Source organism: Saccopteryx bilineata, chromosome 2 (genome assembly GCF_036850765.1).
Source record: "Saccopteryx bilineata isolate mSacBil1 chromosome 2, mSacBil1_pri_phased_curated, whole genome shotgun sequence".
Classification (NCBI taxonomy): domain Eukaryota; kingdom Metazoa; phylum Chordata; class Mammalia; order Chiroptera; family Emballonuridae; genus Saccopteryx; species Saccopteryx bilineata.
Genome location: NC_089491.1, coordinates 82325519 through 82349062, shown reverse-complemented (window position 1 = coordinate 82349062; position 23544 = coordinate 82325519). Strand labels below are relative to the sequence as shown.

Genomic DNA, 23544 nt, shown 5'->3' with positions numbered 1-23544 from the left:
TTGGGGCCTCTTCCCTCCCTCATTCCACATGATCCTGGTGGCATAGATCATTTCAGGACCCTGAACTTCCCTCATCTCCATTCTATGCAGGATAATCAATTAAAATACCATAATGGTTGATTCAGTGTGGGTCCATGCCCCAAGCAAGCCACTGCAAAATCTCTCCAACTCTCTTCCTTATAAATTATTTATGTCAGATTATAAGGCTTTGAGCTTCAGCCAATTCACAGAAGAAAGAAAAAAAAAACTGTAATGGATACACTGTCTAGACCAGGAGTAGTCAACCTTATTATACCTACCACCCACTTTTGTATCTCTGTTAGTAGTAATATTTTCTAACCACCCACTGGTTCCACAGTAATGGTGATTTATAAAGTAGGGAAGTAACTTTACTTTATAAAATTTATAAAGCAGAGTTACAGCAAGTTAAAGCATATAATAATAATTATTTGCCAAGTACTTTTATCTCAGATTTTTGCTAAGTTTGGCAGAATAAATCTTTATAAAACAACTTACTATAGTTAAATCTATCTTTTTATTTATACTTTGGTTGCTTCACTACCGCCCACCATGAAAGCTGGAACTCCCACTAGTGGGCGGTAGGGACCAGGTTGACTACCACTGGTCTGGACCATAGTTGTTCTAAATTCTAGAGCAAATAAAAATAGATTAGGACAGGCAGGTTTCTGTTACTTCTAACCAAAAGTATGACTCTAGAAAAGCAATTTTCAACCTTTTTCATATCATGGCACATACAAACTAATTATTAAAGTCTGTGACACATAAAAAAATACATTTTTTGTTGATCTGACAAAAATAGTTATAATTTTGATTCATCCACACAAGACAGCTGTTGTTTATTGGCTATTGTCATTTTTTTATTTGACGGTCTAAGGGAAAAGACATCAGTGTCCCTAACTAAATAGTCAGGTATTGTATGTTTTAAAAATTCTTGTGGCACACTAGTGTGCCTCTTGTGATGCACTGGTTGAAAATCACTGCTTTAGAAAAGGAAAAATATCATATGACCTCTCTCATTTGAAGAATCCAATGAACAATATGAACTGAGGAATGGAATTGAGACAGAGGAGATCTCAAAGGGACCAGAGGAAAAGAGAACAGGGGGAAAGGGGATGATAGGATGGGATAAAGCTGAAGGGAAGGGGGGAAGGCGCAATGGGGAGAGGGACAAGAGAGATGTTGAGAGGAATACGGGCATGGGGGAAGCATTTGGGGCAACACTAGAATCTATGTAAACACAATAAATTAAAATCAATTAAAAAAAAAGAAATCACTGCTTTAGAATTTCAAAGACTTGATGTATTTCCTGAGTATCAACACATTTACGTATTATATGCAATATATGTTTTTACACCTGTTATATTCATAGATCAGGTAACCTACTATATGACTTCTTTAGAAAATCTCCAGACATTAGCTGGCAATAACTATTCTAAAGATATTATCCTACAAAGTGTTAACACTGAAAGAAAACTTTTGGTAGAGGCAAGATCATTAGGGAAGGGGAAGGGAGAAATTAAGTAGGAAGCAAGATGAAATTGGTCTCATTATGCATACACCATGAGGCAAAGGTAATTTGAGAACATTATAAACCCACCTGCAGAATCAGACCAGAAGAGGTCTGGTCACAAGAATAACTTTTTGTGAGATAACAGTTGTTATTTCCTTGACAAAAGGGAATTCCAAACACATTAACTTCATATCTTAAATAAACATTTATCCACCTTGACTGCCAAATTTTTTCCTATAGAAATACATATTAAACTAAGGAATATGCATTTTCTATAAAGAAATGGACTTTTCATCATCATGCTTGAAAAAAAAATGCAAGCAGATACTAATAAACAGAAAATAATAAAAATGCCATACCTATTTAATTAGAAAACCCCCTCACAGAAAATACCGTATTTCCCCATGTATAAGACACACCCTTTTTGAAAAATTTGGGGTCTAAAAACTGGGTGCATCTTATACAGTGGTTGTAGTTTTTGACTTGCATTTCCCATAGATGGAACTGAGGACGAGGCATTATATGAAGACAGTAATTCACCATCAGAGAGAGGAGAACAAGCTAGTGGATGGGAGTTTTGACAGTGATGAGAAGTTGTATGAATTTTATGATGAGTAAAACTTGAGTTCAATAACTCCATGTAATTTTTTTTTCAAATTTCAGACCCCAAAATTAAGGTGTGTCTTATACATGGGAGCATCTTATACATGGGGAAATATGGTACATTCTACAGATCCTAACCAATGGAAAAAATTTACAGAGTATGTACTATGCTAAATATGTGGTTATTTTAAGGAGGTGGTGTCTTAATAACATCTGACTCCTTTCTTATTACACTCCAAGTTCTATGAAGATAGCAAGAATGATTATTTATCCTTATATCCCAGCATGTTGATCTATTATACCATAGATAGCAAAAACTCAATATTTTTTGAATCATTAAATGACTGAATAAAGATAGGATCAAATCGCATCAAGAAGAGATTAATGCCTCTTGTATAAGCACCTTTAAATGCAATTATTTTGCATCTATTTTATTTATTTTTATTAATTAATTTATTTTATTTATTTTTACAGAGACAGAGTGAGTCAGAGAGAGGGATAGACAGGGACAGACAGACAGGAATGGAGAGAGATGAGAAGCATCAATCATTAGTCTTTCATTGCGCGTTGCAACATCTTAGCTGTTCATTGATTGCTCCCTCATATGTGCCTTGACCGCGGGCCTTCAGCAGACCGAGTAACCCCTTGCTGGAGCCAGCAACCTTGGGCTCAAGCTGGTGGAATTTTGCTCAAACCAGATGTGCCCGCACTCAAGCTGGCGACCTCGGGGTCTCGAACCCGGGTCCTCTGCATCCCAGTCCGACACTCTATCCACTGCGCCACCGCCTGGTCAGGCTTGCATCTACTTTAAAAGATCAATATTAGAACTAAGGATTATACATCTTAGAATAGGCTGCAAGAGTTAACAAAAGAATTATAAGTGAGCGAATCCACCAATAAACAAAAATACCAGAATAGCATCATGGGCAGATTTCCTTGAAAAGTATGCTTTCATTAAAGAAACATTTGCATCATTAAGTATACACAACTCAGAGTAAAGAGAAAAAAACAACAGATTGGGAAGATAAGATCAGAAAAAAAAATCAACCTATAATTTAAAACTGATCAAAACACCCACAATGTAAGAATAATCCACAATTCCAATAGTTAAGCTATCACCATTACTGTTCCGTATTTTCTTTCTTTACCTGAGAGGAATCTGCTTGGGCTAATTCTGTAGTGACCTTCAGTATTTGGCACAGATTTGGTCCCTTATCTTCAACAAGGAGGTGAACCAGCAGAAGAAAAACATGTACAGGGATCACTGTAGTAATAGGGAGTAAAGACGCTACTGAAGCCAACCAGTCAGTCGCTGCAGACTCTTCTCTCATTACTTCTAGGATCCTCCAGGCTGTAAATATTGAGCCATATGTGCTGGTTATGGGGAACATAAGCTTGTAGGACAGCTGAAAAATAAATTCAAAAAAGGCATAAATAAAATGAAATAAATATATTGGTCAGAAATATATTTCTGACATTCATTTATATTTTACATTTCATTGTAAAAAATCAATCCTTCCAACAAAATGAATACAGGATTTTCAGTGCCCATCCCAAATCTGTCTGCACATATTTGAACTAATGGAATCCTACAAGGAGAAAACAATTGTTATAAGGAACTCTAAAACAGTTTATCAGTACTTTTCCTCTTATTTACCATTTGCTCCCAGTTAAGGCAGAAAAATTGGATCAATAAATAAGACCCAGAGGTAACTCAGTTTGGAAAAGCTATTATCACTAAGAAAGTGATCACTAATGAAAAGATAGAAAAACCAAAACAAAAAATACCCACTGCATTTGCCCAGCTCCAGACCCTGGATAAGACGCAGCCCTAGGCTGATAGCAGACTTGGGCTAAGGACAATTCATTTTTATAATAAACAGTATGTTGATAGGAACAGAGTTGGTTCAGCTGAAGCCTGAGAATTCATTACTAATTGTGAATAACTTCTGCAATAATAGCCTGACAGCTCTAAACTGAGATGATACCCAAAGAAGATGTTATGCTTAAGTCAATCTGAAGTGGCTCATCACAAAAATAAAACAGTGCAGTCAAGGGATAGAGAATGACAGAACTCTGCCAAGGGGGACTTTGTGCCCAAATAGCTCAGGAGAAGCCATAGACTTAAATTAAAGAGGTGTTAGATATAGCCTGCTAATAAAATAATTTGATTATGAGTATAATTAGCCACAAATTAGAAATCTCTAAATAATAATTGTCCTGTTATTGGAGACTAATTTATATAGATAAGTTTGAAAATGGAAAAGAACAAAAGTAAAAGTTAAATTTTATAAAATTTTAAAACAAAAGGTGAAGGGATTAAGCAAGAGGATACATATATAATGGCACATAGACATGGTCAACGGTCTGGTGCTAGCCAGAAGGAACAGGGGTCAGGGGGAGGTGGAAGTGGGCAGAGGAGGGATCACTGGGGATGGAAGAGACTTGACTTTGGGCGGTGAACACACAAAGCAGTATGCAGATGACCTTTTATTGAGTTGTACACTTGAAACCTGTATGATTTCATTAACCAATGTCAACCCAATAAATTCAATTAAAAATAAATAACAACTTTATTGAGATACAACTCTCATAACAATATCCATCCTTTTAAAGTTTACAACTCAGTGGATTTAGTAATCCATAGTTATGTAATCATCATCCGATCTAATTTTAGAATATTTTCATTATTCCAAAAGGAAACAACACCATACCCATTAACCATCACTGTTCATTCACCCTGACCCCTACTCCCTGGCAACCACTAATTCACTTTGTTTCTCTTCTGGTTGTTTTGTATAATAGGCACCACACAATACGCGGTCTTTCTTGACTGGTTCCTTTCATGTTTTCATCCATCCTGTAGTGGTATCAATACTTCATTTCATTGTCAAACAATATTCCATTGTATGAATGTACCATTTTTATTTATCCATTTATCAATTATTGGGTATTAGGGTTGTTCCTCTTTTTGACTATTAAACTGAATAATGTTGCTATGAATGTTCCTATAAAAGTTTTTGTGAGGACACAGGTCTTCAGTATCTTGAGTATATGCTTAGGTTTTCAATATCTTGAGTATTTGCTTAAAAATGCAGGTAATATTCATTTAAATATAAATGACACTATAAAAACAAATGAGGAATCTCCATCTTTTTTTTTTTTTTTTCTGAAGTTGGAAACAGGGAGGCAGTCAGACAGACCCCTGCATGCGCCCGACCGGGATCCACCCGGCACGCCCACCAGGGGGCGATGCTCTGCCCATCTGGGGGGTTGCTCTGTTGCAACCAAAGCCATTCTAGCGCCTGAGGCAGAGGCCTAAGAGCCATCCTCAGTGCCCGGGCCAAGTTTGCTCCAGTGGAGCCTTGGCTGTGGGAGGGGAAGAGAGAGACAGAGAGGAAGGAGAGGGGGAAGGGTGGAGAAGCAGATGGGCACTTCTTCTGTGTGTCCTGGCTGGGAATCGAACCTGGGACTCCTGCATGCCAGGCCGACGCTCTACCACTGAGCAAACCGGCCAGGGCTCCATCTTTATTGATATAAGAACATCTTCCACATGAAAATATAAGATACAAATAGTATGCCTGGGTGGCCCTGGCTGGATAGCTCAGTTGGTTAGAGCAGTGGTTTTCAACCACTGGTCCGGATATGGCTGCCAGTCATAATCTTCAAACAACATCAGGGTAGTTAACTCTTTTGCAGACCAGCACAAAATTTCTGGAGGATAAGTCCACAAATCAGCACTAGAAAAAACACTGGGTTAGAGCATCGTCCCCATATGCCAGGGTTGCAGGTTCAGTGCACAAACAATAATCAACCGATGAAAGTGTAAATAAGTGGAACAACAGATCGATATTTTGTTTTTCTTTCTCTCCCTTCCTCTTCCTCTCTAAAAAATAAAAAAATAAAACAAATTTTTAAAAATAGTATGCCTATAATACTATCAATTATTTTTTTAATGGTGGGAGAAACACTATGTATTTGCATTAGCTTGTAAATACAAAGTACCTAGACAAATAAAAAATCAATTAATATACATTTTTTACTTGAGAGGATGGAAACTGGACAACCAGAATTGAGGGTGAAAATGAAGCTACTCATTGCCTATCACTTTATAATCTTTGAATCATTTCTATGTATTACAATTTATTAAAATTATAAATTTTTTAAATTATCCATTTTTCTTAAGTGAGAAAAAGAGAAGGAGGGACAGGCAGACAGGAAGGAAGACAAATGAGAAGCATCAACTCATAGTTGCAACACCTTTAGTTGTTCATTGATTGCTTTCTCATATGTGCCTGACCAGGGGCTCCAGCCGAGGAAGTGACCCCTTGCTCAAGCCAGATCAAGCCATGCTCAAGCCAACGACCTAGGGGTTTTGAAAGTGGGTCATCAGCATCCCAGACCAATGCTGTATTCACTGTGCCACTTCCTGGTCAGGTAAGATCTAAATTTATTATAGCTTTCTTTCTCTCTAACAAATATTTCCTTTCCTCATAATGAAATTTATTAAAGATATAGTTAATTTCTTTAGACTAATAACAAGCAGCACTGGCCTTGATATTTAAAAGACAAGGACTTCAGGACAGCTATGGCAACTATTGGCTGTTATAGAATCTCTCTCAGCCTTATTTTTTCATTTGTAAAATGGAAGTTATAACTACCTTTGTGCCAAGATTACTGAGGTCAATAATAAGACAATGGCCCTGGCCGGTTGGCTCAGCGGTAGAGCATCAGCCTGGCGTGTAGAAGTCCTGGGTTCGATTCCCGGCCAGGGCACACAGGACAGGCTCCCATCTGCTTCTCCACCCCTCCCCTCTCCTTCCTCTCTGTCTCTCTCTTTTCCCCTCCCGCAGCCAAAGCTCCACTGGAGCAAAGATGGCCTGCGCGCTGAGGATGGCTCCATGGCCTCCACCTCAGTCACTGGAATGGCTCCAACTGCAGTGGAGCAACACTACAGAGGGGCGAAGCATCGCCCCATGGTGGGCATGCCGGGTGGATCCTGGTTGGGCACATGCGGGAGTCTGTCGGCCTCTTCCCCTACTTCTTACTTCAAAAAAATACAAAAAAAAAAAACCCCAAAAAACAAAAAACAAAACAAATAAATAATGAGACAATTATGAATAAAGCACCTAGCATAGTATCTAATGTTGCAAAATACAGAGAAATATCACTGTCATCTTTAGGAGAGAAAAATAAAACTGGCAGATAAGAGTATAAAAAAAAATAATTGGAAATCACCATGAACCATAAATTAAGTCTAAAGCGGCAACAATATACAGACATGTAACAGTAAACATACTGAAACAGAAAAGCAACCCTACTTTACTTGAAGTATGTTCAGATTTAGGCTCTCTTTTTTGTTTGTTTGTTTGTCTAAAGTTAAAACCACAGAAAAAGATACAATGTTGAATAAGACATCACAGGACAGTCTCTCTGGACCAGTGAAGGACAAGTATAGTTCACTGGCACAGTCCCAGCGCAAGGATGCAACCAAGGGTTTTCTCTCAGCATCAGCTAACAAATCCTATCCCCAAAACCTGTGAGAGGACCTGTGAATGTGCTGGTAGACTGTGTTTTAGAGAAGAAAGTCGCTGTTTGAAAATAAGAGAGACTTAGGTTAGGCAAATTATATCGCAGTAAGAATAAAAAAGAGAAAATCATACAAAAAATAGCATTTCAGTAAATATTATGTGGTTGTAAAACATCCTTTACAGATGTAAAAGAGATGAGAACCTTTTTATATAGAGCATTTTTATTTAACAAAAATGTTCAAGTCCTGGCTGGTTGGCTCAGTGGTAGAGCATCAGCCTGGCATGCAGGAGTCCCAGGTTTGATTCCCGGCCAGGGCACACAGGAGAAGTGCCCATCTGCTTCTCCACCCCTCCCCCTCTTCTTCCTCTCTGTCTCTCTCTTCCCCTCCCGCAGCCAAGGCTCCATTGGAGCAAAGCTGGCCCGGGTGCTGAGGATGGCTCTATGGCCTCTGCCTCAGGCGCTAAAATGGCTCTGGTTGTGACAGAGCAATGCCCCAGATGGGCAGAGCATCGCCCCCTGATGGGCATGCTGGGTGGATCCCGGTTGGGCACATGCAGGAGTCTGTTTGACTGCCTCCCCATTTCCAACTTCAGAAAAATACAAAAAAAAAAAAGATACAAAAAAAAAATGTTCAGGTATGTTAAATATTAACAATAAGACATATCTATAGCAGTACTTCTTTTTCTAAACATATTTGAAAAAGAAATCATGAGTACAGATGAACACTATAGATTTTCATTAACTTTGAAGAATAATACTAATCTATCATATTAACAAAACAGGTTTAACAGAAGTGGAGCCAGGAGTTGAAGGGGCGGTAGAAACTCAAATCTTGAGATTCTTTAAAGTAGAACGGTTTTTGATAAGGATCAAAAGAACGGTTTTTGAAAGGATTTCACAAAAGACCCCAAAAAGCCGAAGCAATCCTGAGACAAAAGATTCAAGCTGGAGGTATCACACTACTTGACTTCCAATTATACTATAGAAATACACTAATCAAAACAGCATGGCACTGGCAGAAAACACACAGATGAATGAAATAGAATTGAGAGTCCAGAACTAAACCACAGGTATATGGGCAAATAATTTTTGACAAAGGAGGCAAAAACACACAATTTAGAAAAGAAATCCTATTCAATAAATGGTGCTAAAAAAAAAATTGAAAAGCCACATACAAAAGAATGAAACTAAAATTAATTCAAAATGGATCAAAGACCTAACTGTAAGATAAGAACAATAACTTTGTAGATGAAAACATAGGTACAAACTTATGGACCTTGGTCATAGAGAACATTTTATGAATTCGATCCCAAAGTCAAGGGAAGTAAAAACAAAAATAAATTATTGAGACTACATCAAACTAAAAAGCTTCTACACATCAAAAGAAGCCAACAAAACAAAAAGGCAACCAACCAAATGGGAGAGAATATTTACAAACATCAGCTCCTACAACAGGCTAATATCCAAACTATATAAAGAACTCATACAACTCATTACCAAACAATCCCATTAAAATATAGGGAGAGGACCTGAACAGACAGTTCTCCCAAGAAGACATATAAATGGTCAACAGGTATATAAAAAGATGCTAATCTTCATTAGCTAATAGAGAAATGCAAATCAAAACTACAATGAACATGACCAGTGGTAGTGCAATGGATAGAGTGTCGACCTGGGATGCTGAGGTCCCAGGTTCGAAACCCCAAGGTCTCCGGCTTGAGTATAGGATCATTCAAATGATTCCATAATTGCTCGCTTGAGCCCAAAGGTCACTGGTTTGAAGCCTAAGTTCACTGGCTTGAGCCCAAGATGACTGGCATTAGCAAGGGTTCACTGGCTCAGCTAGAGCCCACCAGTCAAGGTATGCATGAGATGCAATCAATGAACAACCCATGATACAACTATGAGTTGATGCTTCTCAACTCACTCTCTCAAAAAAAGAAAACACCACCTGACCAGGTGATGGCTCAGTGGATAGAGCGTTGGACTGGGATGCGAAGGACCCAGATTCGAGACCCCGAGGTCCCCAGCTTGAACACAGGTTCACTGGTTTGAGCAAAAGCTCACCAGCATGGACCCAAGATTGCTGGCTCGAGCAAGGGGTTACTCAGTCTGCTGAAGGCCCGCAGTCAAGGCACATATGAGAGGGCAGTCAATGAACAACTAAGGTGTCCCAACAAAAAAAACAAAACAGCTGATGATTGATGCTTCTCATCTCCTCCATTCCTGTCTGTCTGTCCTTATCTGTTCCTCTCTCTGACTCTCCCTGTATTTGTAAAAAAACAAACAAACAAAAAACAGGTAATAACAAGTGTTGAAGAGGTTGTAGAGAAAAAGGAACCCTCATTCACTGCTGATAGGAATGTAAATTATATAGCCTTTTTGAAAGACAGTATGGTGGTTTCTCAAAAAATTAAAAATAGAGCTACCATATGATCCAGCAATCCCCCTACTGGGTATCTACTGAAAAAACTTGACTATATTGGTACACAGAGACACATGCACCCCAATGTGCATTGCAGCATTATTCACAGTGGCCAAAACATGGAAACAACCAAAGTGTTCCTTGATAAAGGCTTGGATAAAGAAGATGTGGTACTATTCAGCCATAAGTAAAAATAAAATACTGTCTGATCAGGTGGTGGCACAGTGGATAGAGTGTCAGCCTGGGATGAACAGGACCCAGGTTTGAAACCCCGAGGTTGCTGGCTTGAGCATAGGATCATAGACATGACCCCAGAGTTACTGGCTTGAGCCCAAGGTCGCTGGCTCACATGAGAAGCAATCAATGAACAACTAAAGTGCTACAACTATGAGTTAATGCTTCTCATCTCTCTCCCTTCCTATCTATCCCTGCCTGTTCCTTTCTTTCTCTCATGCTTAAAAAAAATTATGAAATACTGCCATTTGTGACAACATGGATAAACCTCTAGTATATTAAACTAAGTGAAATAAGTCGGTCAGAAAAAGCTAAGAACCATATGATTTCACTCATATGTGAGATATAAAGCTGAAACTCATAGACATAGACAACAGTTTGGTGGTTACCAGAGGGAAAGGGGTGCGGAATAGTAAAAGGTACAGGGGGCCAAATACATGGTGACAGAAGATGCTTTGACTTTGGGTGGTGGGAACACAATGCAATATACCAATTATCTATCATAGAAAGGTACACTAGAAACCTGTATCTTAATAATGAATACCACTGCAATAATTTTAATAAAAAAATAAATAAATATAAAAATTGTCTTTAAAAAATTGCCCTGCCCAGATAGGTTGGTTGGTTAGAGCAGTGTTTTTCAACCAGTGTGCTGCGGCACACTAGTGTGCCGTGAGACATGGTCAGGTGTGCCATGGGGAAATTAAACATGGGTCCCCAAACTATGGCCCAAGTGCCGGATACAGCCCGTGGAGGCTATTTATCCGGCCGGCCGCCAGTCGCCTCCATCCGAACATAAACATTCCCCTCACAATCCCTCCAGCTATCTGCGACAGGAAGAGTGGAGGCACAGGGAACGCTCACTGACCAATCACCGTCTAGGATTCATCCCGACCACTAGCGATGAACCAATAGTAGGCCGCCTCTCATCCACACCCAGGAAGGTCCCTGCTCGGGCTGCCTCGCATTTGTCATTGTGTGGCTGTGGCAAGTAGTTGAAGCTGCTACTCCTCCCCATGGTCCTGATTTCTAATCCTGGTCAGGACTGGAGGTAAATGTTGCCACCACTAGATGAAGCCTCAGCCTCAGCTGGTTATGTCTATCCTGATGGTGTATATAGATATTTGACCTTTTTCTTTTTAAAAGAGGCCCCTGCAGAGGGTGATACACAATGCATCACAATGTTATCTATATTGTATATGGCCTCCTGAAGGGTCATCTTCTTAAAGAGCTCAAATCTCTATATACACCATCAAAACAGACGGAACCAAGGCCCCTGCACCCAGCTGACCAGGGGATTTGAACCCACAACCTCAGGGAGAACTCTAGTATTTATCAGAATCCTTACCTAGAAAGCAAACTTCTCAATCTGACAGTAGAGATACTCTAAGGACTTATGATGTTACACAAATACTCAACATTTTCTAAAATTGATTTTGTCCAGTCTCTATATAGAGAGAGTATTTGCCAAATTGACTTGAACCCACAACCTTGATGAAAGCTCCAGTATCTATTAGCGGGACTGCATATATGAGGGGATACATGGGACTGTATATGAGGGGATGTTACGTGGGACTGTATGAGGGGATGTTATGTGGGACTGTATATAAGGGGATGTTATGTGGGACTGTATATATGAGGGATGTTACATGGGATTGTATATATGAGGGATGTTACATGGGACTGTATATATGAGGTTACAGGAGACTGTATATGAGGGGATGTTATGTGAGACTGTATGAGGGGATGTTATGTGGGACTATATATATGAGGTTACATGGGACTGTATATATGAGGTTACAGGAGACTGTATATGAGGGGATGTTATGTGGGACTGTATGAGGGGATGTTATGTGGGACTGTATATGAGGGGATGTTATGTGGGACTGTATATATGAGGGATGTTACATGGGACTGTAGATATGAGGGGGTTATCCTTTTTTATGTAACTTTTTTTAATAAATGTAATTTATTTAAACTTCAAATAAATTCTAACAGTAAGAGTGTCATTTTGTGTCATTTTGGTAGGTGGTGTGCCCCAGGATTTTGTAAATGTAAAAAATGTGCCACGGCTCAAAAAAGGTTGAAAATCACTGGGTTAGAGCATCATCCCAAAGTGTGGAGGTTGCCAGTTCGATTCCTGATCAGGGCAAATACAAGAGTGGATCTATGTTTCTTTCTCTCTCTGTCTCTGTCTCTCTCTCCACTCTCTCCCCCCCCCTTCCTCTCTCACTAAAATCAATACATAAAAATTTTTCAAAATATTTTTAATTATTTAAAGAAGAGATATACACTCACCAAACCAGGAATAGAAGACTGGATTAGATAAAGCCTCAAGAGGGTCTTTCTGTTGTTTACCTCTATGAAGAATCTATTCAAGAGGTGAGAGGCTTGGGAGAGGTTGAGTATCATCAAAAGACAACCCACACCATCCTCAGCATCCACGCTAAACAGAAGATAATGACAGAAGTATAAAACCTAGGACTTATTAATTCCTTTTAACTTCCAATCATGAGCTTTTCAGAATCCAGTTTACTTCAACTTACTACTGATTTACTGTTTCCCTGTAAATCTGAAACTCTTATTACTTGCTAATTAACAATTCCTTGTATTAAATTTTCCTTTGTTCAAATTCCCAGTGTGGTTTCCGTCTCCTGACTGGACAGTGACCCATACACTGGTGCATTTCCCCCTCCCCACCCCCACCACATTCTGTGGGCACAAGGGCAGCAAGATTTTAAGTGGTTTTAGAAATTACAAATGTTTAATTATTTTTTTAAACTAGGAGAATAAGTGGTTTAGTAACCTAACAGAAGAGGATCCTATTTTATATATAACCCTAACAAGCATTTAAAGTTTATTAGATAATGTTATCTTGTATTTCAGAAATGAATGGCTGTCTTGATATCTTCTTCTTCTGTTTTTTTGTAACAGAGACAGAGAGAGAGACAGAGAAAGGGACAAACAGACAGGAAGGGAGAGAGATGAGAAGCATCAGTTCTTTGTTGCGGCACCTTAGTGGTTCATTGATTGCTTTCTCATATCCAACTTGACCTGAGGGCTACAACAGACAGAGTGACCCCCTTGCTCAAGCCAGCAACCTTCGGCTCAAGCTGGTGAGCCTTGCTCAAACTAGATGAGCCCGTGTTCAAGCCAGTGACCTTGGGGTTTCGAACCTGGACCCTCCTCATCCCAGTCCAACACTCTATCCACTGTGCCACTGCATAGTCAGGCAATATCTTATATATTTTAATACTTAATAGTTGAAAAAAGTGAAAATGTGCTTTATTTCATGGTTATCAACACTTCAGAAACAGGGCAGTAATCCTGAATTGCAGGGCACAGAACATTTACCCTTGCTTTCCTTCATGAGAACTGGGCTTCTGAAAAACTGCTCTGGTTCTAAATCAAACACTCAAGTCAGAGTCACCAATCTAAAATGAACTATTAAAAGTAAAAACAACAAAAGGTCTTTATACAATGGTCTTTTGTAAAGCCAGTAGTCGTGGCCACCATCACAGCCACCTGGCCCATGCAGGTTCGCATTTGATTTGGACAGACTGTAATGAAACACGAACCCAAGAACTGGTGGGCCATTACCTTTAATCCTAGCTCGCACGCTGCAGGCGAGAAATACACACAGTGGGAAAACACTTCTCTTTCTATTCACGGCTCTCAAAGCCACTTTTTCACCCAAGTATTCCTAGAATCAAAAGCTCCACTAGCCTTACTCACCCCTGTTGCCTATCTTCTCCTCTCTGCACAACCTCTGCACAAACTGGCTTCTCCTTCAGCACTCCCCCATCTTGCCTGCTCCTCTACAATGCTAATTCCAAGAACCTAGCAAGCAAGAGCTACTGGTCTGCTTCATTTTTTAAAATTGTTTGTTTATATAGATTCAAGAGTCCCATAGAATAAATCCCCCTGACGCCCGTGTTGCCCTAAACATTCACCTTGCCCCCCTACCTCCAATGACCTGACCTCTTCCATTAAGGATTTGCTTTTCTGTTCTCTATAACACTGTGTTTTATATATATATATATATATATATATATATAGATATATATATAGATATAGATATAGATATAGATATATATATATATAAAAAAAAACACAGTGTTATATAACTATATATATATATAGTTTCACCAATCTCTTTCCCTTTTCAGATCACATTCTCTCGTCCACTTACCCTCTCTCGGCTTTCCCTCTGGTCCCTTTGATCCCGTCTCAGCCTCTATTCCGATCCTCAATTCACATTGTTTATTGGATTTCTCAAATGAGTGAGGTCATATGATATTTTTCTTTTTCAGCCTGGCTTATTTCACTTAACATAATAGTTTCCAGGACCATCCATGTTGTCACAAAAGATAAAGATTTCCTTCTTTTTCATGGCCTTATAGTATTCCATTGTAATATATGTACCATCACTTTTTAATCCACTTGTCCACTGACAGACACTTGGGCTGTTTCCAGATCTTGGCTATTGTAAACAATGCTGCCATAAACATGAGGGTGCATTTCTTTTGAATCAGTGATATGGTGTTTTGGGGATATATTCCTAAGAGTGGGGTGGCTGGGTCAAAAGGCAGTTCCATTTTTATTTTTTTGAGGAATCTCCATACTGTTTTCCACAGTGGCTGCACCAGTCTGCATTCCCACCAGCAGTGCAGGAGGCTTCCCTTTTCTCCATATCCTCGCCAGCACCTATCATGTGTTATTTGTTAATGAACACCATTCTGACTGGTGTGAGGTGATATCTCATTGTAGTTTTAATTTGCATTTCTCCAATGATTACTGATGTTGAACATTTTTTCATATGTCTATTGGCCATCTGCATGTCCTCTTTGGAGAAGTATCTATTCAGTTCTTTTGCCCATGTTTTGATTGGATAGTTTATCTTCCTGGTGTTGAGTTTTACACGTTCTTTATAAATTTTGGTTATTAACCCCTTATCAGACATATTGGCAAATATGTTCTCCCATTGTGTGGTTTGTCTTTTTATTCTTTTTATATTGTCTTTAGCTGTACAAAAGCTTTTTATTTTGATATAGTCCCATTTGTTCATCCAGACCTTTATTTCAATTACCCATGGAGATAAATCAGCAAATATATTGCTGCGAGAGATGTCGGAGAGCTTACTGCCTATGTTTTCTTCTAAGATATTTATAGTTTCAAGACTTACATTTAAGTGTATTATCCATTTTAAGTTTATTTTTGTAAATGGTGTAAGTTGGTGGTCTAGTTTCATTTTTTTGCAGGTAGCTGTCCAGTATTCCCAACACCATTTTTTAAAGAGACTGTCTTTACTCCATTGTATGCTCTTACCTCCTTTATCAAATATCAATTGTCCATAAAGGTGTGGCTTTATTTCTGGGTTCTCTGTTCTATTCCATTGATCTATATGCCTGTTCTTATGTCAGTACCAAACTGTTTTGGGTACAATGTCCTTGTAGTATAACTCAGTGGTCCCAAACTTTTTTGGGCCACAGACTGGTTTAATGTCAGAAAATATTTTCATGGATTAGTCTTTAGGGTTGGATGGATAAATGTATCACGTGACCGAGACAAGCATTAAGAGTCAGTCTAAGATGGATGTAACAGAGGGAATCTGGTCATTTTTTAAAAAATAAAACATTGTTCAGATTTAAATATAAATAAAATGAAAATAATGTAAGTTATTTATTCGTTCTCTGGGAATGGTACCAAATAGCCCATGGACCAGTACCGGTCCGTGGCCTAGGTGTTGGGGACCACTGTTAAAACTTGATATCAGGAAGTGTGACACCACCAATTATTATTCCTTTTAAAGATTGCGGAGGCTATTCGTGTTCTTTTTTGGCTCCATATAAAGTTTTGGAATATGTGCTCTATATCTTGAAGTATGTCATTGGTATTTTAATAGGAATTGCATTGAATTTATAAATTGCTTTGGGTAATATAGATATTTTAATGATGTTTATTCTTCTTATCCACGAACAAGGTGTATGCTTCCACTTGTTTGTATCTTCATTGATTTCTTTTATCAATGTTTTATAATTTTATGAGTACAAGTATTTAATCTCCTTGGTTAAAATTCCTCCTAGGTACTTTATTTTTTTTGTTGCATAGTGAAGGGGATTGTTTTCTTTTTTTTTTTTTTTTAAATCTTTTTTTTTTTTAGAGAGGAGAGAGAGAGAGACAGAGAGAGAGAGAGAAGGGGGGAGGAGCTGGAAGCATCAACTCCCATATGTGCCTTGACCAGGGAAGCCTAGGGTTTTGAACCGGCGACCTCAGCATTTCCAGGTCAACACTTTATCCACTGCGCCACCACAGGTCAGGGGATTGTTTTCTTAATTTCTCTTTCAGACAGTTCATTGTTGGTTTATAAAAATGTCTTTGATTTCTGAGTATTAATTTTATATTCTGTAACCTTGCTGAATTCATTTACCAAGTCCAGTAGTTTCTTGACTGAGACTATAGAGTTTTCTATGTACAGTATCATACCACCTACAAATAGATAGTTTTACTTCTTCTTTTCCAATTTGGGTACCTATTATTTCTTCTTCTTGTCTGATTGCTGTGGCTAGGACTTCCAGAACTATGTTGAATAAGAGTAGTGAAAGGGGCACCCCTGCCTTATTCCTGATGTTAGGGGATTGCTTTTAATTTTGCCCATTGCATATGATGTTGGCTATGGGTTTGTCATAGATGGCCTTTATAATGTTGAGGTATGTTTCCTGTATTCCCACTTTGCTGAGAATTTTTATCATAAATGGGTGCTAGATTTTATCAAGTGCTTTTCCTGCATCCATTGATATTATCATGTGATTTGTACTCTTCCTTCTTTTTATGTGATGAATCACATTGATTGATTTGTGAATATTGTACAGCCTTGCCTCCCAAGAATAAATCCCATTTGATTATGATATATGATTTTTTTCATGTATTGCTGGATCCGGTTTACTAATAATTTGTTGAGAATTTTAGCATCTATTTTCATCAAGGATATTGGCCTATAGTTTTCTTCATTTGTATTGTCTTTGCCTGGTTTTGGAATCAGAATTATGCTCACCTCATAAAAGGACCTTGGAAGTTATCCCTCCTCTGAAATTTTTTGAAATAGCTTAAGAAGGATAGGACTTAATTCTTCTTTGAATATTTGGTAGAATTCACCTGTGAAGCCATCTGGCCCAGGTCTTTTTGTTTGTTGGAATTTTTTTTGATAACCGTTTTGATCTCATCTGTTGTAATCGGTCTGTTTAGGTTTTCTGATTCTTCCAAATTGATATTTGAAAGATTATATGTTTCAAGGATTTCATCCATTTCACCTAGGTTGTCTAATTTTTTGGTGTACAGTTCTTCTGTACACCAGTATTTTCTTACAATCCTTTGTGTTTCTGCTGTGTCAGATGTTACTTCTCCACTCATTTCTAATTTTATTTATTAGAGTCCTCTCTCTTTTTTTCTTGGTGAGTCTGGTTAAAAGTTCATCAATCTTGTTTAACTATCCAAAGAACCAGCTCTTGGTTTTATTGATCCTCTATATTGTTTCTTTAGCCTCTATGTCATTTATTTCTGCTCTGATCTTTATTTCCTTCCTTCTACATCCTATAGAATTTACTTGTTGTTCTTTTTCTAGTTCTTTTAGATGCAGGGTTAAATTATTTATTTGAGTTTTTTTTCATTCATTTTTTTAGAGAGGAGAGGAAGAGACAGAGAGAGAGAGAGAGGAGAGACAGAGAGAGAGAAGGGGGTAGGAGCTGGAAGCATTAACTCCCATATGTGCCTTGACCAGGCAAGCCCAGGGTTTCGAACCAGCGACCTCAGCATTTCCAGGTCGACACTTTATCCACTGCGCCACCACAGGTCAGGCCTATTTGAGCTTTTTCTAGCTTCTTAAGGTATGCCTGTAATGCCATGAACTTCCCTCTCAGGACTGCTTTTGCTGCGTTCCACAGATTTTGAGTTGTTCTATGCTCATTTTCATTTGTTTCAAAAACATTTTTTATTTCTTCCTTGATCTCGCTGACCCATTCATTATTTAATAACATGCTGTTTAGTTTCCAGGTCTTTGAGTGTTTTTCAGTTTTTTTACTGTACTTGATTTCAAGTTTCATGTGATTGTGATCCGAGAAGATGCGATTGTGATCTGAGAAGATGCTTGATATGATTTCAATCTTCTTAAATTTATTAGGACACGGTTTGTATCCTAATATGTAGTCTATCCTAGAGAATGTACCATAAGCACTTGAAAAGAATGTATATTTTGCTGCTTTAGGGTGAAAGGTTCTGAAGATATCTATTAAATCCAGTTGATCTAGTGTATCCTTTAAGTCTGCTGTTTCTTTGTTAATTTTCTTTCTCGAGGATCTATCTACTGATGTTAGTGGGGTATTGAAATCTCCTACTATTATAGTATTGCTGTTGATCTCACTCTTTTTTTTTTTTTTTTTTTTTTTTTTGCATTTTTCTGAAGCTGGAAACAGGGAGAGACAGTCAGACAGACTCCCGCATGCGCCCAACCGGGATCCACCCGGCACGCCCACCAGGGGCGACGCTCTGCCCACCAGGGGGCGATGCTCTGCCCATCCTGGGCGTCGCCATGTTGCGACCCTCCTGGGTGTCGCCATGTTGCGACCAGAGCCACTCTAGCGCCTGGGGCAGAGGCCACAGAGCCATCCCCAGCGCCCGGGCCACTTTGCTCCAATGGAGCCTTGGCTGCGGGAGGGGAAGAGAGAGACAGAGAGGAAGGCGCGGCGGAGGGGTGGAGAAGCAAATGGGCGCTTCTCCTATGTGCCCTGGCTGGGAATCGAACCCGGGTCCTCTGCACGCTAGGCCGACGCTCTACCGCTGAGCCAACCGGCCAGGGCTAATCTCACTCTTTATGTCCATCCAAATCTGCTTTATATATTTAGGCTCTCCAATATTAGGTGCATAGATATTTATAATGGTTATATCATCCTGTTGGATTCCTCCTTTCGTCTTTATGTAGTGACCTTCTTTATCGCTTACTATATAGCCTTTGTTTAAAGTCTATTTTGTCAGATATAAGTATTGCTAGCCCAGCTTTTCTTTCATTTCCATTTGCATGAAGTATTTTTTTTCCATCCCTTTACTTTCAGTCTATGTGCATCTTTTGTTTTCAGGTGGGGGTCTCCTGTAGACAGCATATGTACGGGTCCTGTTTTATTATCCATGCAGCTACCCTATGTCTTTTGATTGGAGCATTTAATCCATTTACATTTAAGTTATTGATATTAGTTGTTTATTGCCATTTTATTCTTTAAATCTACATTCCTCTTTTACTAGATTTTCCCTCCTTTGTTCTGTTTACAACAAGCCCCTTAACATTTCTTGCAGCATTGATTTGGTTGTAATGAATTCCTTGAGGTTTTTTTTTAACTGGGAAGCTTTTTATTTCTCCTTCAATTTTGAACGATAGCCTTGCTGGATAAAGCGGTCTTGGTTGTAGGCTCTTGTTCTGCATTACTTTGAATATTTCTTACCATACCCTTCTGGCCTCAAGTGTTTCTGTTGAGAAATCAGATGTCATTCTTATGGGGGTTCCTTCATAGGTGATTGGCTGCTCTTCTCTTGCAGCTTTTAGTATTTTTTCTTTATTTCTTAGCTTTGGTATTTTAATTATGATGTGTCTTGGTATAGGTCTCTTTGCTTTCCACTTTAATGGGATTCTCTGCTTCATGAACTTGTGTGGCTTTCTCCTGCATCAACTTGGGGAAGTTTTCAGCCAGCTCAGGCTGCTCCACAGTTGTGTTGGATGCCTCCCCTCTCCTTCGCAGCACAGGTCACAGGGCTCTACCCTTCACAGGTGCATGGGCTGCCTTTCCAAGCTTGCCCCCCCCCCTGTGGGCATGCAGGACACCTCTCTGGGCTCTGCCCTTCACCATCACCACATGGGCCACCTGGATTCAGTCCCCATGGGCCTGCAGCACCTCTCACTGGGCTCTGCCACCCATGGCACAGAAGATGACTGACCTCTCTGGGGTCTGCCTCACGCTGGTGCAGGGGACTCCTTGCCATGCTGGGTTCTGCCCTCACTGGCACGAGGCTGGCCCCTCAGGCTCCACCTCCTGCCACCACCACATGCAGGCTGCTTTGCTTTGCCCTTCCCCAACCACCTTGCAGGTCAAACGTGCAGTCACAGCCGCAGCTGGGTTCTCCCGCCCTTTGTAGGGTACTCAGCAGGTTGGGGAGGCCATGTAGTCCAGATCTCAGCACTCAAATCCTGTGTCCCTGATTCGTTCCCTGCTTGTGTCTCTCTACACTGACTGGAGCAGGAGAGCCTCTGGTGGGTGGGGTAATTGCTTCCCTTTGCTGGCTTGGTTCTCCCATGAAGAATGGGCACTTTAGGTTTGGGGTGTGATCCAGTACTGAGGTCAGGGTGCCTGTCCCCCACAGTCTCTCCCTGTGCTCCTAAAGACTACACTCTCCTCTCGCAACTCCAGTCCTCTTGGCGCTCCCCGCTCCTGGAGTGCCAGGTAAGTGGCTGTGAATGAAGTTTTCTGTGCGGACCCTTTAGGATGGAGCCTGGATCTGAAAGTTCTATCTGTCTCTCACAAACAGTAACCTGGCTCTTCTTTCAGCTAAATACTGTCCATATACCTGCTCTAGTCTCTGGGGCTCCAGGCTGGGGCTCCAGTTCTAGGGCTGGGGGTCCACAACTCTGGAACCCCCCAGTCCTGTGAGAGACTCTCCAGGCCACTGCTCACTCCTAGGAGTGGGGTAGTCCTTTCCACGTCTCCGCCTTTCCTACCGGTTGAGTGTGGTTCCTTTGGTGATGCTTGGTTATAGATTCCTCGTAGTTTAGTCCAAAGTTGGTTTTTCAAGATGATTGTTCCTAAGTTAAGATGTAATCTACTTTAGTTCTGGGAGGTGGGAGTTGTAACATCCACCTACTCTGTCGCCATTTTCCTCTCCTGGTCTGCCTCATTTTATAGGGTAGAAAATTAAAGCCTTTAAACCAATATATTACAAATAAGGAAGTCTCTGATACAAAACCACTTATCTGAGGCATAAATGGGATTCCTCATAAGAGTGCACCACCTCATATCATGCAACTGTCAAGGGTAGAACACAAAGCTTAGTGTTGAGAAGATCTTAGTATTAAAAGGATGGGAAAGGCTTCATCTTAAAACTAAGCCTTAGGCTATAAGGACCTTGCCTGCTTGCAGCCTGTCCCCCACACCCAATGCAAACTATAAGTGAGCAAACATATATATCATATTTGCAAACTTATTTGACCCACATCTTTCTTTAAAAAATCAAGATGGGCCTGACCAGGCAGTGGCGCAGTGGATAGAGTGTTGGACTGGGATGCCGAGGACCCAGGTTCGAGACCCCGAGGTCGCCAGCTTGAGCGCGGGCTCATCTGGTTTGAGCAAAAAAGCTCACCAGCTTGGACCCAGGGTCACTGACTCAAGCAAAGGGTTACTCAGTCTACTGAAGGCCTGCGGTCAAGGCACATATGAGAAAGCAATCAGGCCCTGGCCGGTTGGCTCAGTGGTAGAGCGTCGGCCTAGCGTATGGAGGACCCGGGTTCGATTCCCGGCCAGGGCACACAGGAGAAGCGCCCATTTGCTTCTCCATCCCTCTGCCGCGCTTTCCTCTCTGTCTCTCTCTTCCCCTCCCGCAGCCAAGGCTCCATTGGAGCAAAGATGGCCCGGGCGCTGGGGATGGCTCCTTGGCCTCTGCCTCAGGCGCTAAAGTGGCTCTGGTCGCAACATGGCGACGCCCAGGATGGGCAGAGCATCGCCCCCTGGTGGGCAGAGCGTCGCCCCTGGTGGGCGTGCCGGGTGGATCCCGGTCGGGCGCATGCGGGAGTCTGTCTGACTGTCTCTCCCTGTTTCCAGCTTCAGAAAAAATGAGGAAAAAAAAAAAAAAAAAGAAAGCAATCAATGAACAACTAAGGTGTCGCAATGCAGAACGAAAAACTAATAATTGATGCTTCTCATCTCTCCATTCCTGTCTGTCCCTTTCTATCCCTCTCTCTGACTCTCTCTCTGTCTCTGTAAAAAAAAGAAAAGGTAAAAAATCAAGATGGTAAAATAATCTTACCAGAAGCACACATTCCTCATCAAAAAGAAGTCTACTGAATGACTATCTATAACTGGTAAACAATGGGTCAGATATAAGCTAGGATGTAATCTATTTCAGTATGTACAAAATAGATAAATATTTTATTTAACACTGGCTAAAATATTTTTTAATTTTCTCTATGGTCAGCTGAAAAAGACAAAGCAGAAACACTTAAGGTAGAAAAAATTATAAAATATCAATAATTGTTGCAATTTAAATATTAACATGTTTAGAAAATAAACATAAAGCATAAAAAGTGCCAAGATTCTTTCCTCAGTGAGCTCATAGCATAGGTGGTGGTACACCTATGTAATCCCCAAAATTAGGACATAATATTATTGAGTACAGAAGTAGGGATGCAAGGAAGAGTAATTCTCACTCAGGAAAGCTGAGAACATTTAGCTGGGTCTTAAAGAACAAATAGGTTAGGCCAGTGGGTCAGCAAACTCTGACTCGCAAGCCACATGCGGCTCTTTGGCCCCTTGAGTGTGGCTCTTCCACAAAATACCACGTGCAGGCACTACCTCAATAAGGAATGTACCTACCTATATAGTTTAAGTTTAAAAAATTTGGCTCTCAAAAAAAAATTCAATCACTGTACTGTTGATATTTGGCTCTGTTGACTAATGAGTTTGCTGACCACTGATTAGGCTAAGACTAGACAAAAAACCTAAGACGCTGGAAAAAACTTGGAGGGTTTGGGACGTTTTAAATTTACAGGTATATCTGGAATACAGAATCCAGGATAAGCACAAAAGAAAAGCCAAAAATAAACTGTGGCTTAGATTCTTAAAAAGCATGATTATATATGTACTCACAGCCTCAAAGCAGCACACCATCTTCAGGTAGTATTTACAACCTTAAAGTATTCCCACCTTCTCCAACTAGCCCAGCTACTGAAAAGAAAGCCTCACTATTAGTGCTGATAAGATTCACACACCTGAGCAAATAGTAAGCTGAACATTGAAGTACTAGAATTAGAGTAATCCTCAGTAAATATCACTCATGATTTAAAGGAACAGATGTTTTCTTCCAAGATGTTAATAGTTTCATGACCTACCTTTAAGTCTTTTTATCCTTTTTGAGTTTAATTTTGTGAATGGTGTAAGTTGGTAGTCTAGTTTAATTTTTTTTTTTTTTT

General features: G+C 40.0%; 1 protein-coding gene across 4 annotated transcripts in view; it reads right to left on the bottom strand.

Moving 5' to 3' along the window:
- FOCAD (focadhesin) overlaps positions 1–23544 on the bottom strand; it is a 334210-nt gene that overhangs the window by 192434 nt on the left and 118232 nt on the right. For all 4 annotated transcript variants that reach the window (XM_066257344.1, XM_066257347.1, XM_066257346.1 and 1 more), the window contains exon 11: positions 3283–3540. In XM_066257344.1, coding sequence (XP_066113441.1) covers positions 3283–3540 — 258 coding nt within the window. The remainder of the gene's footprint in view (positions 1–3282; positions 3541–23544) is intronic.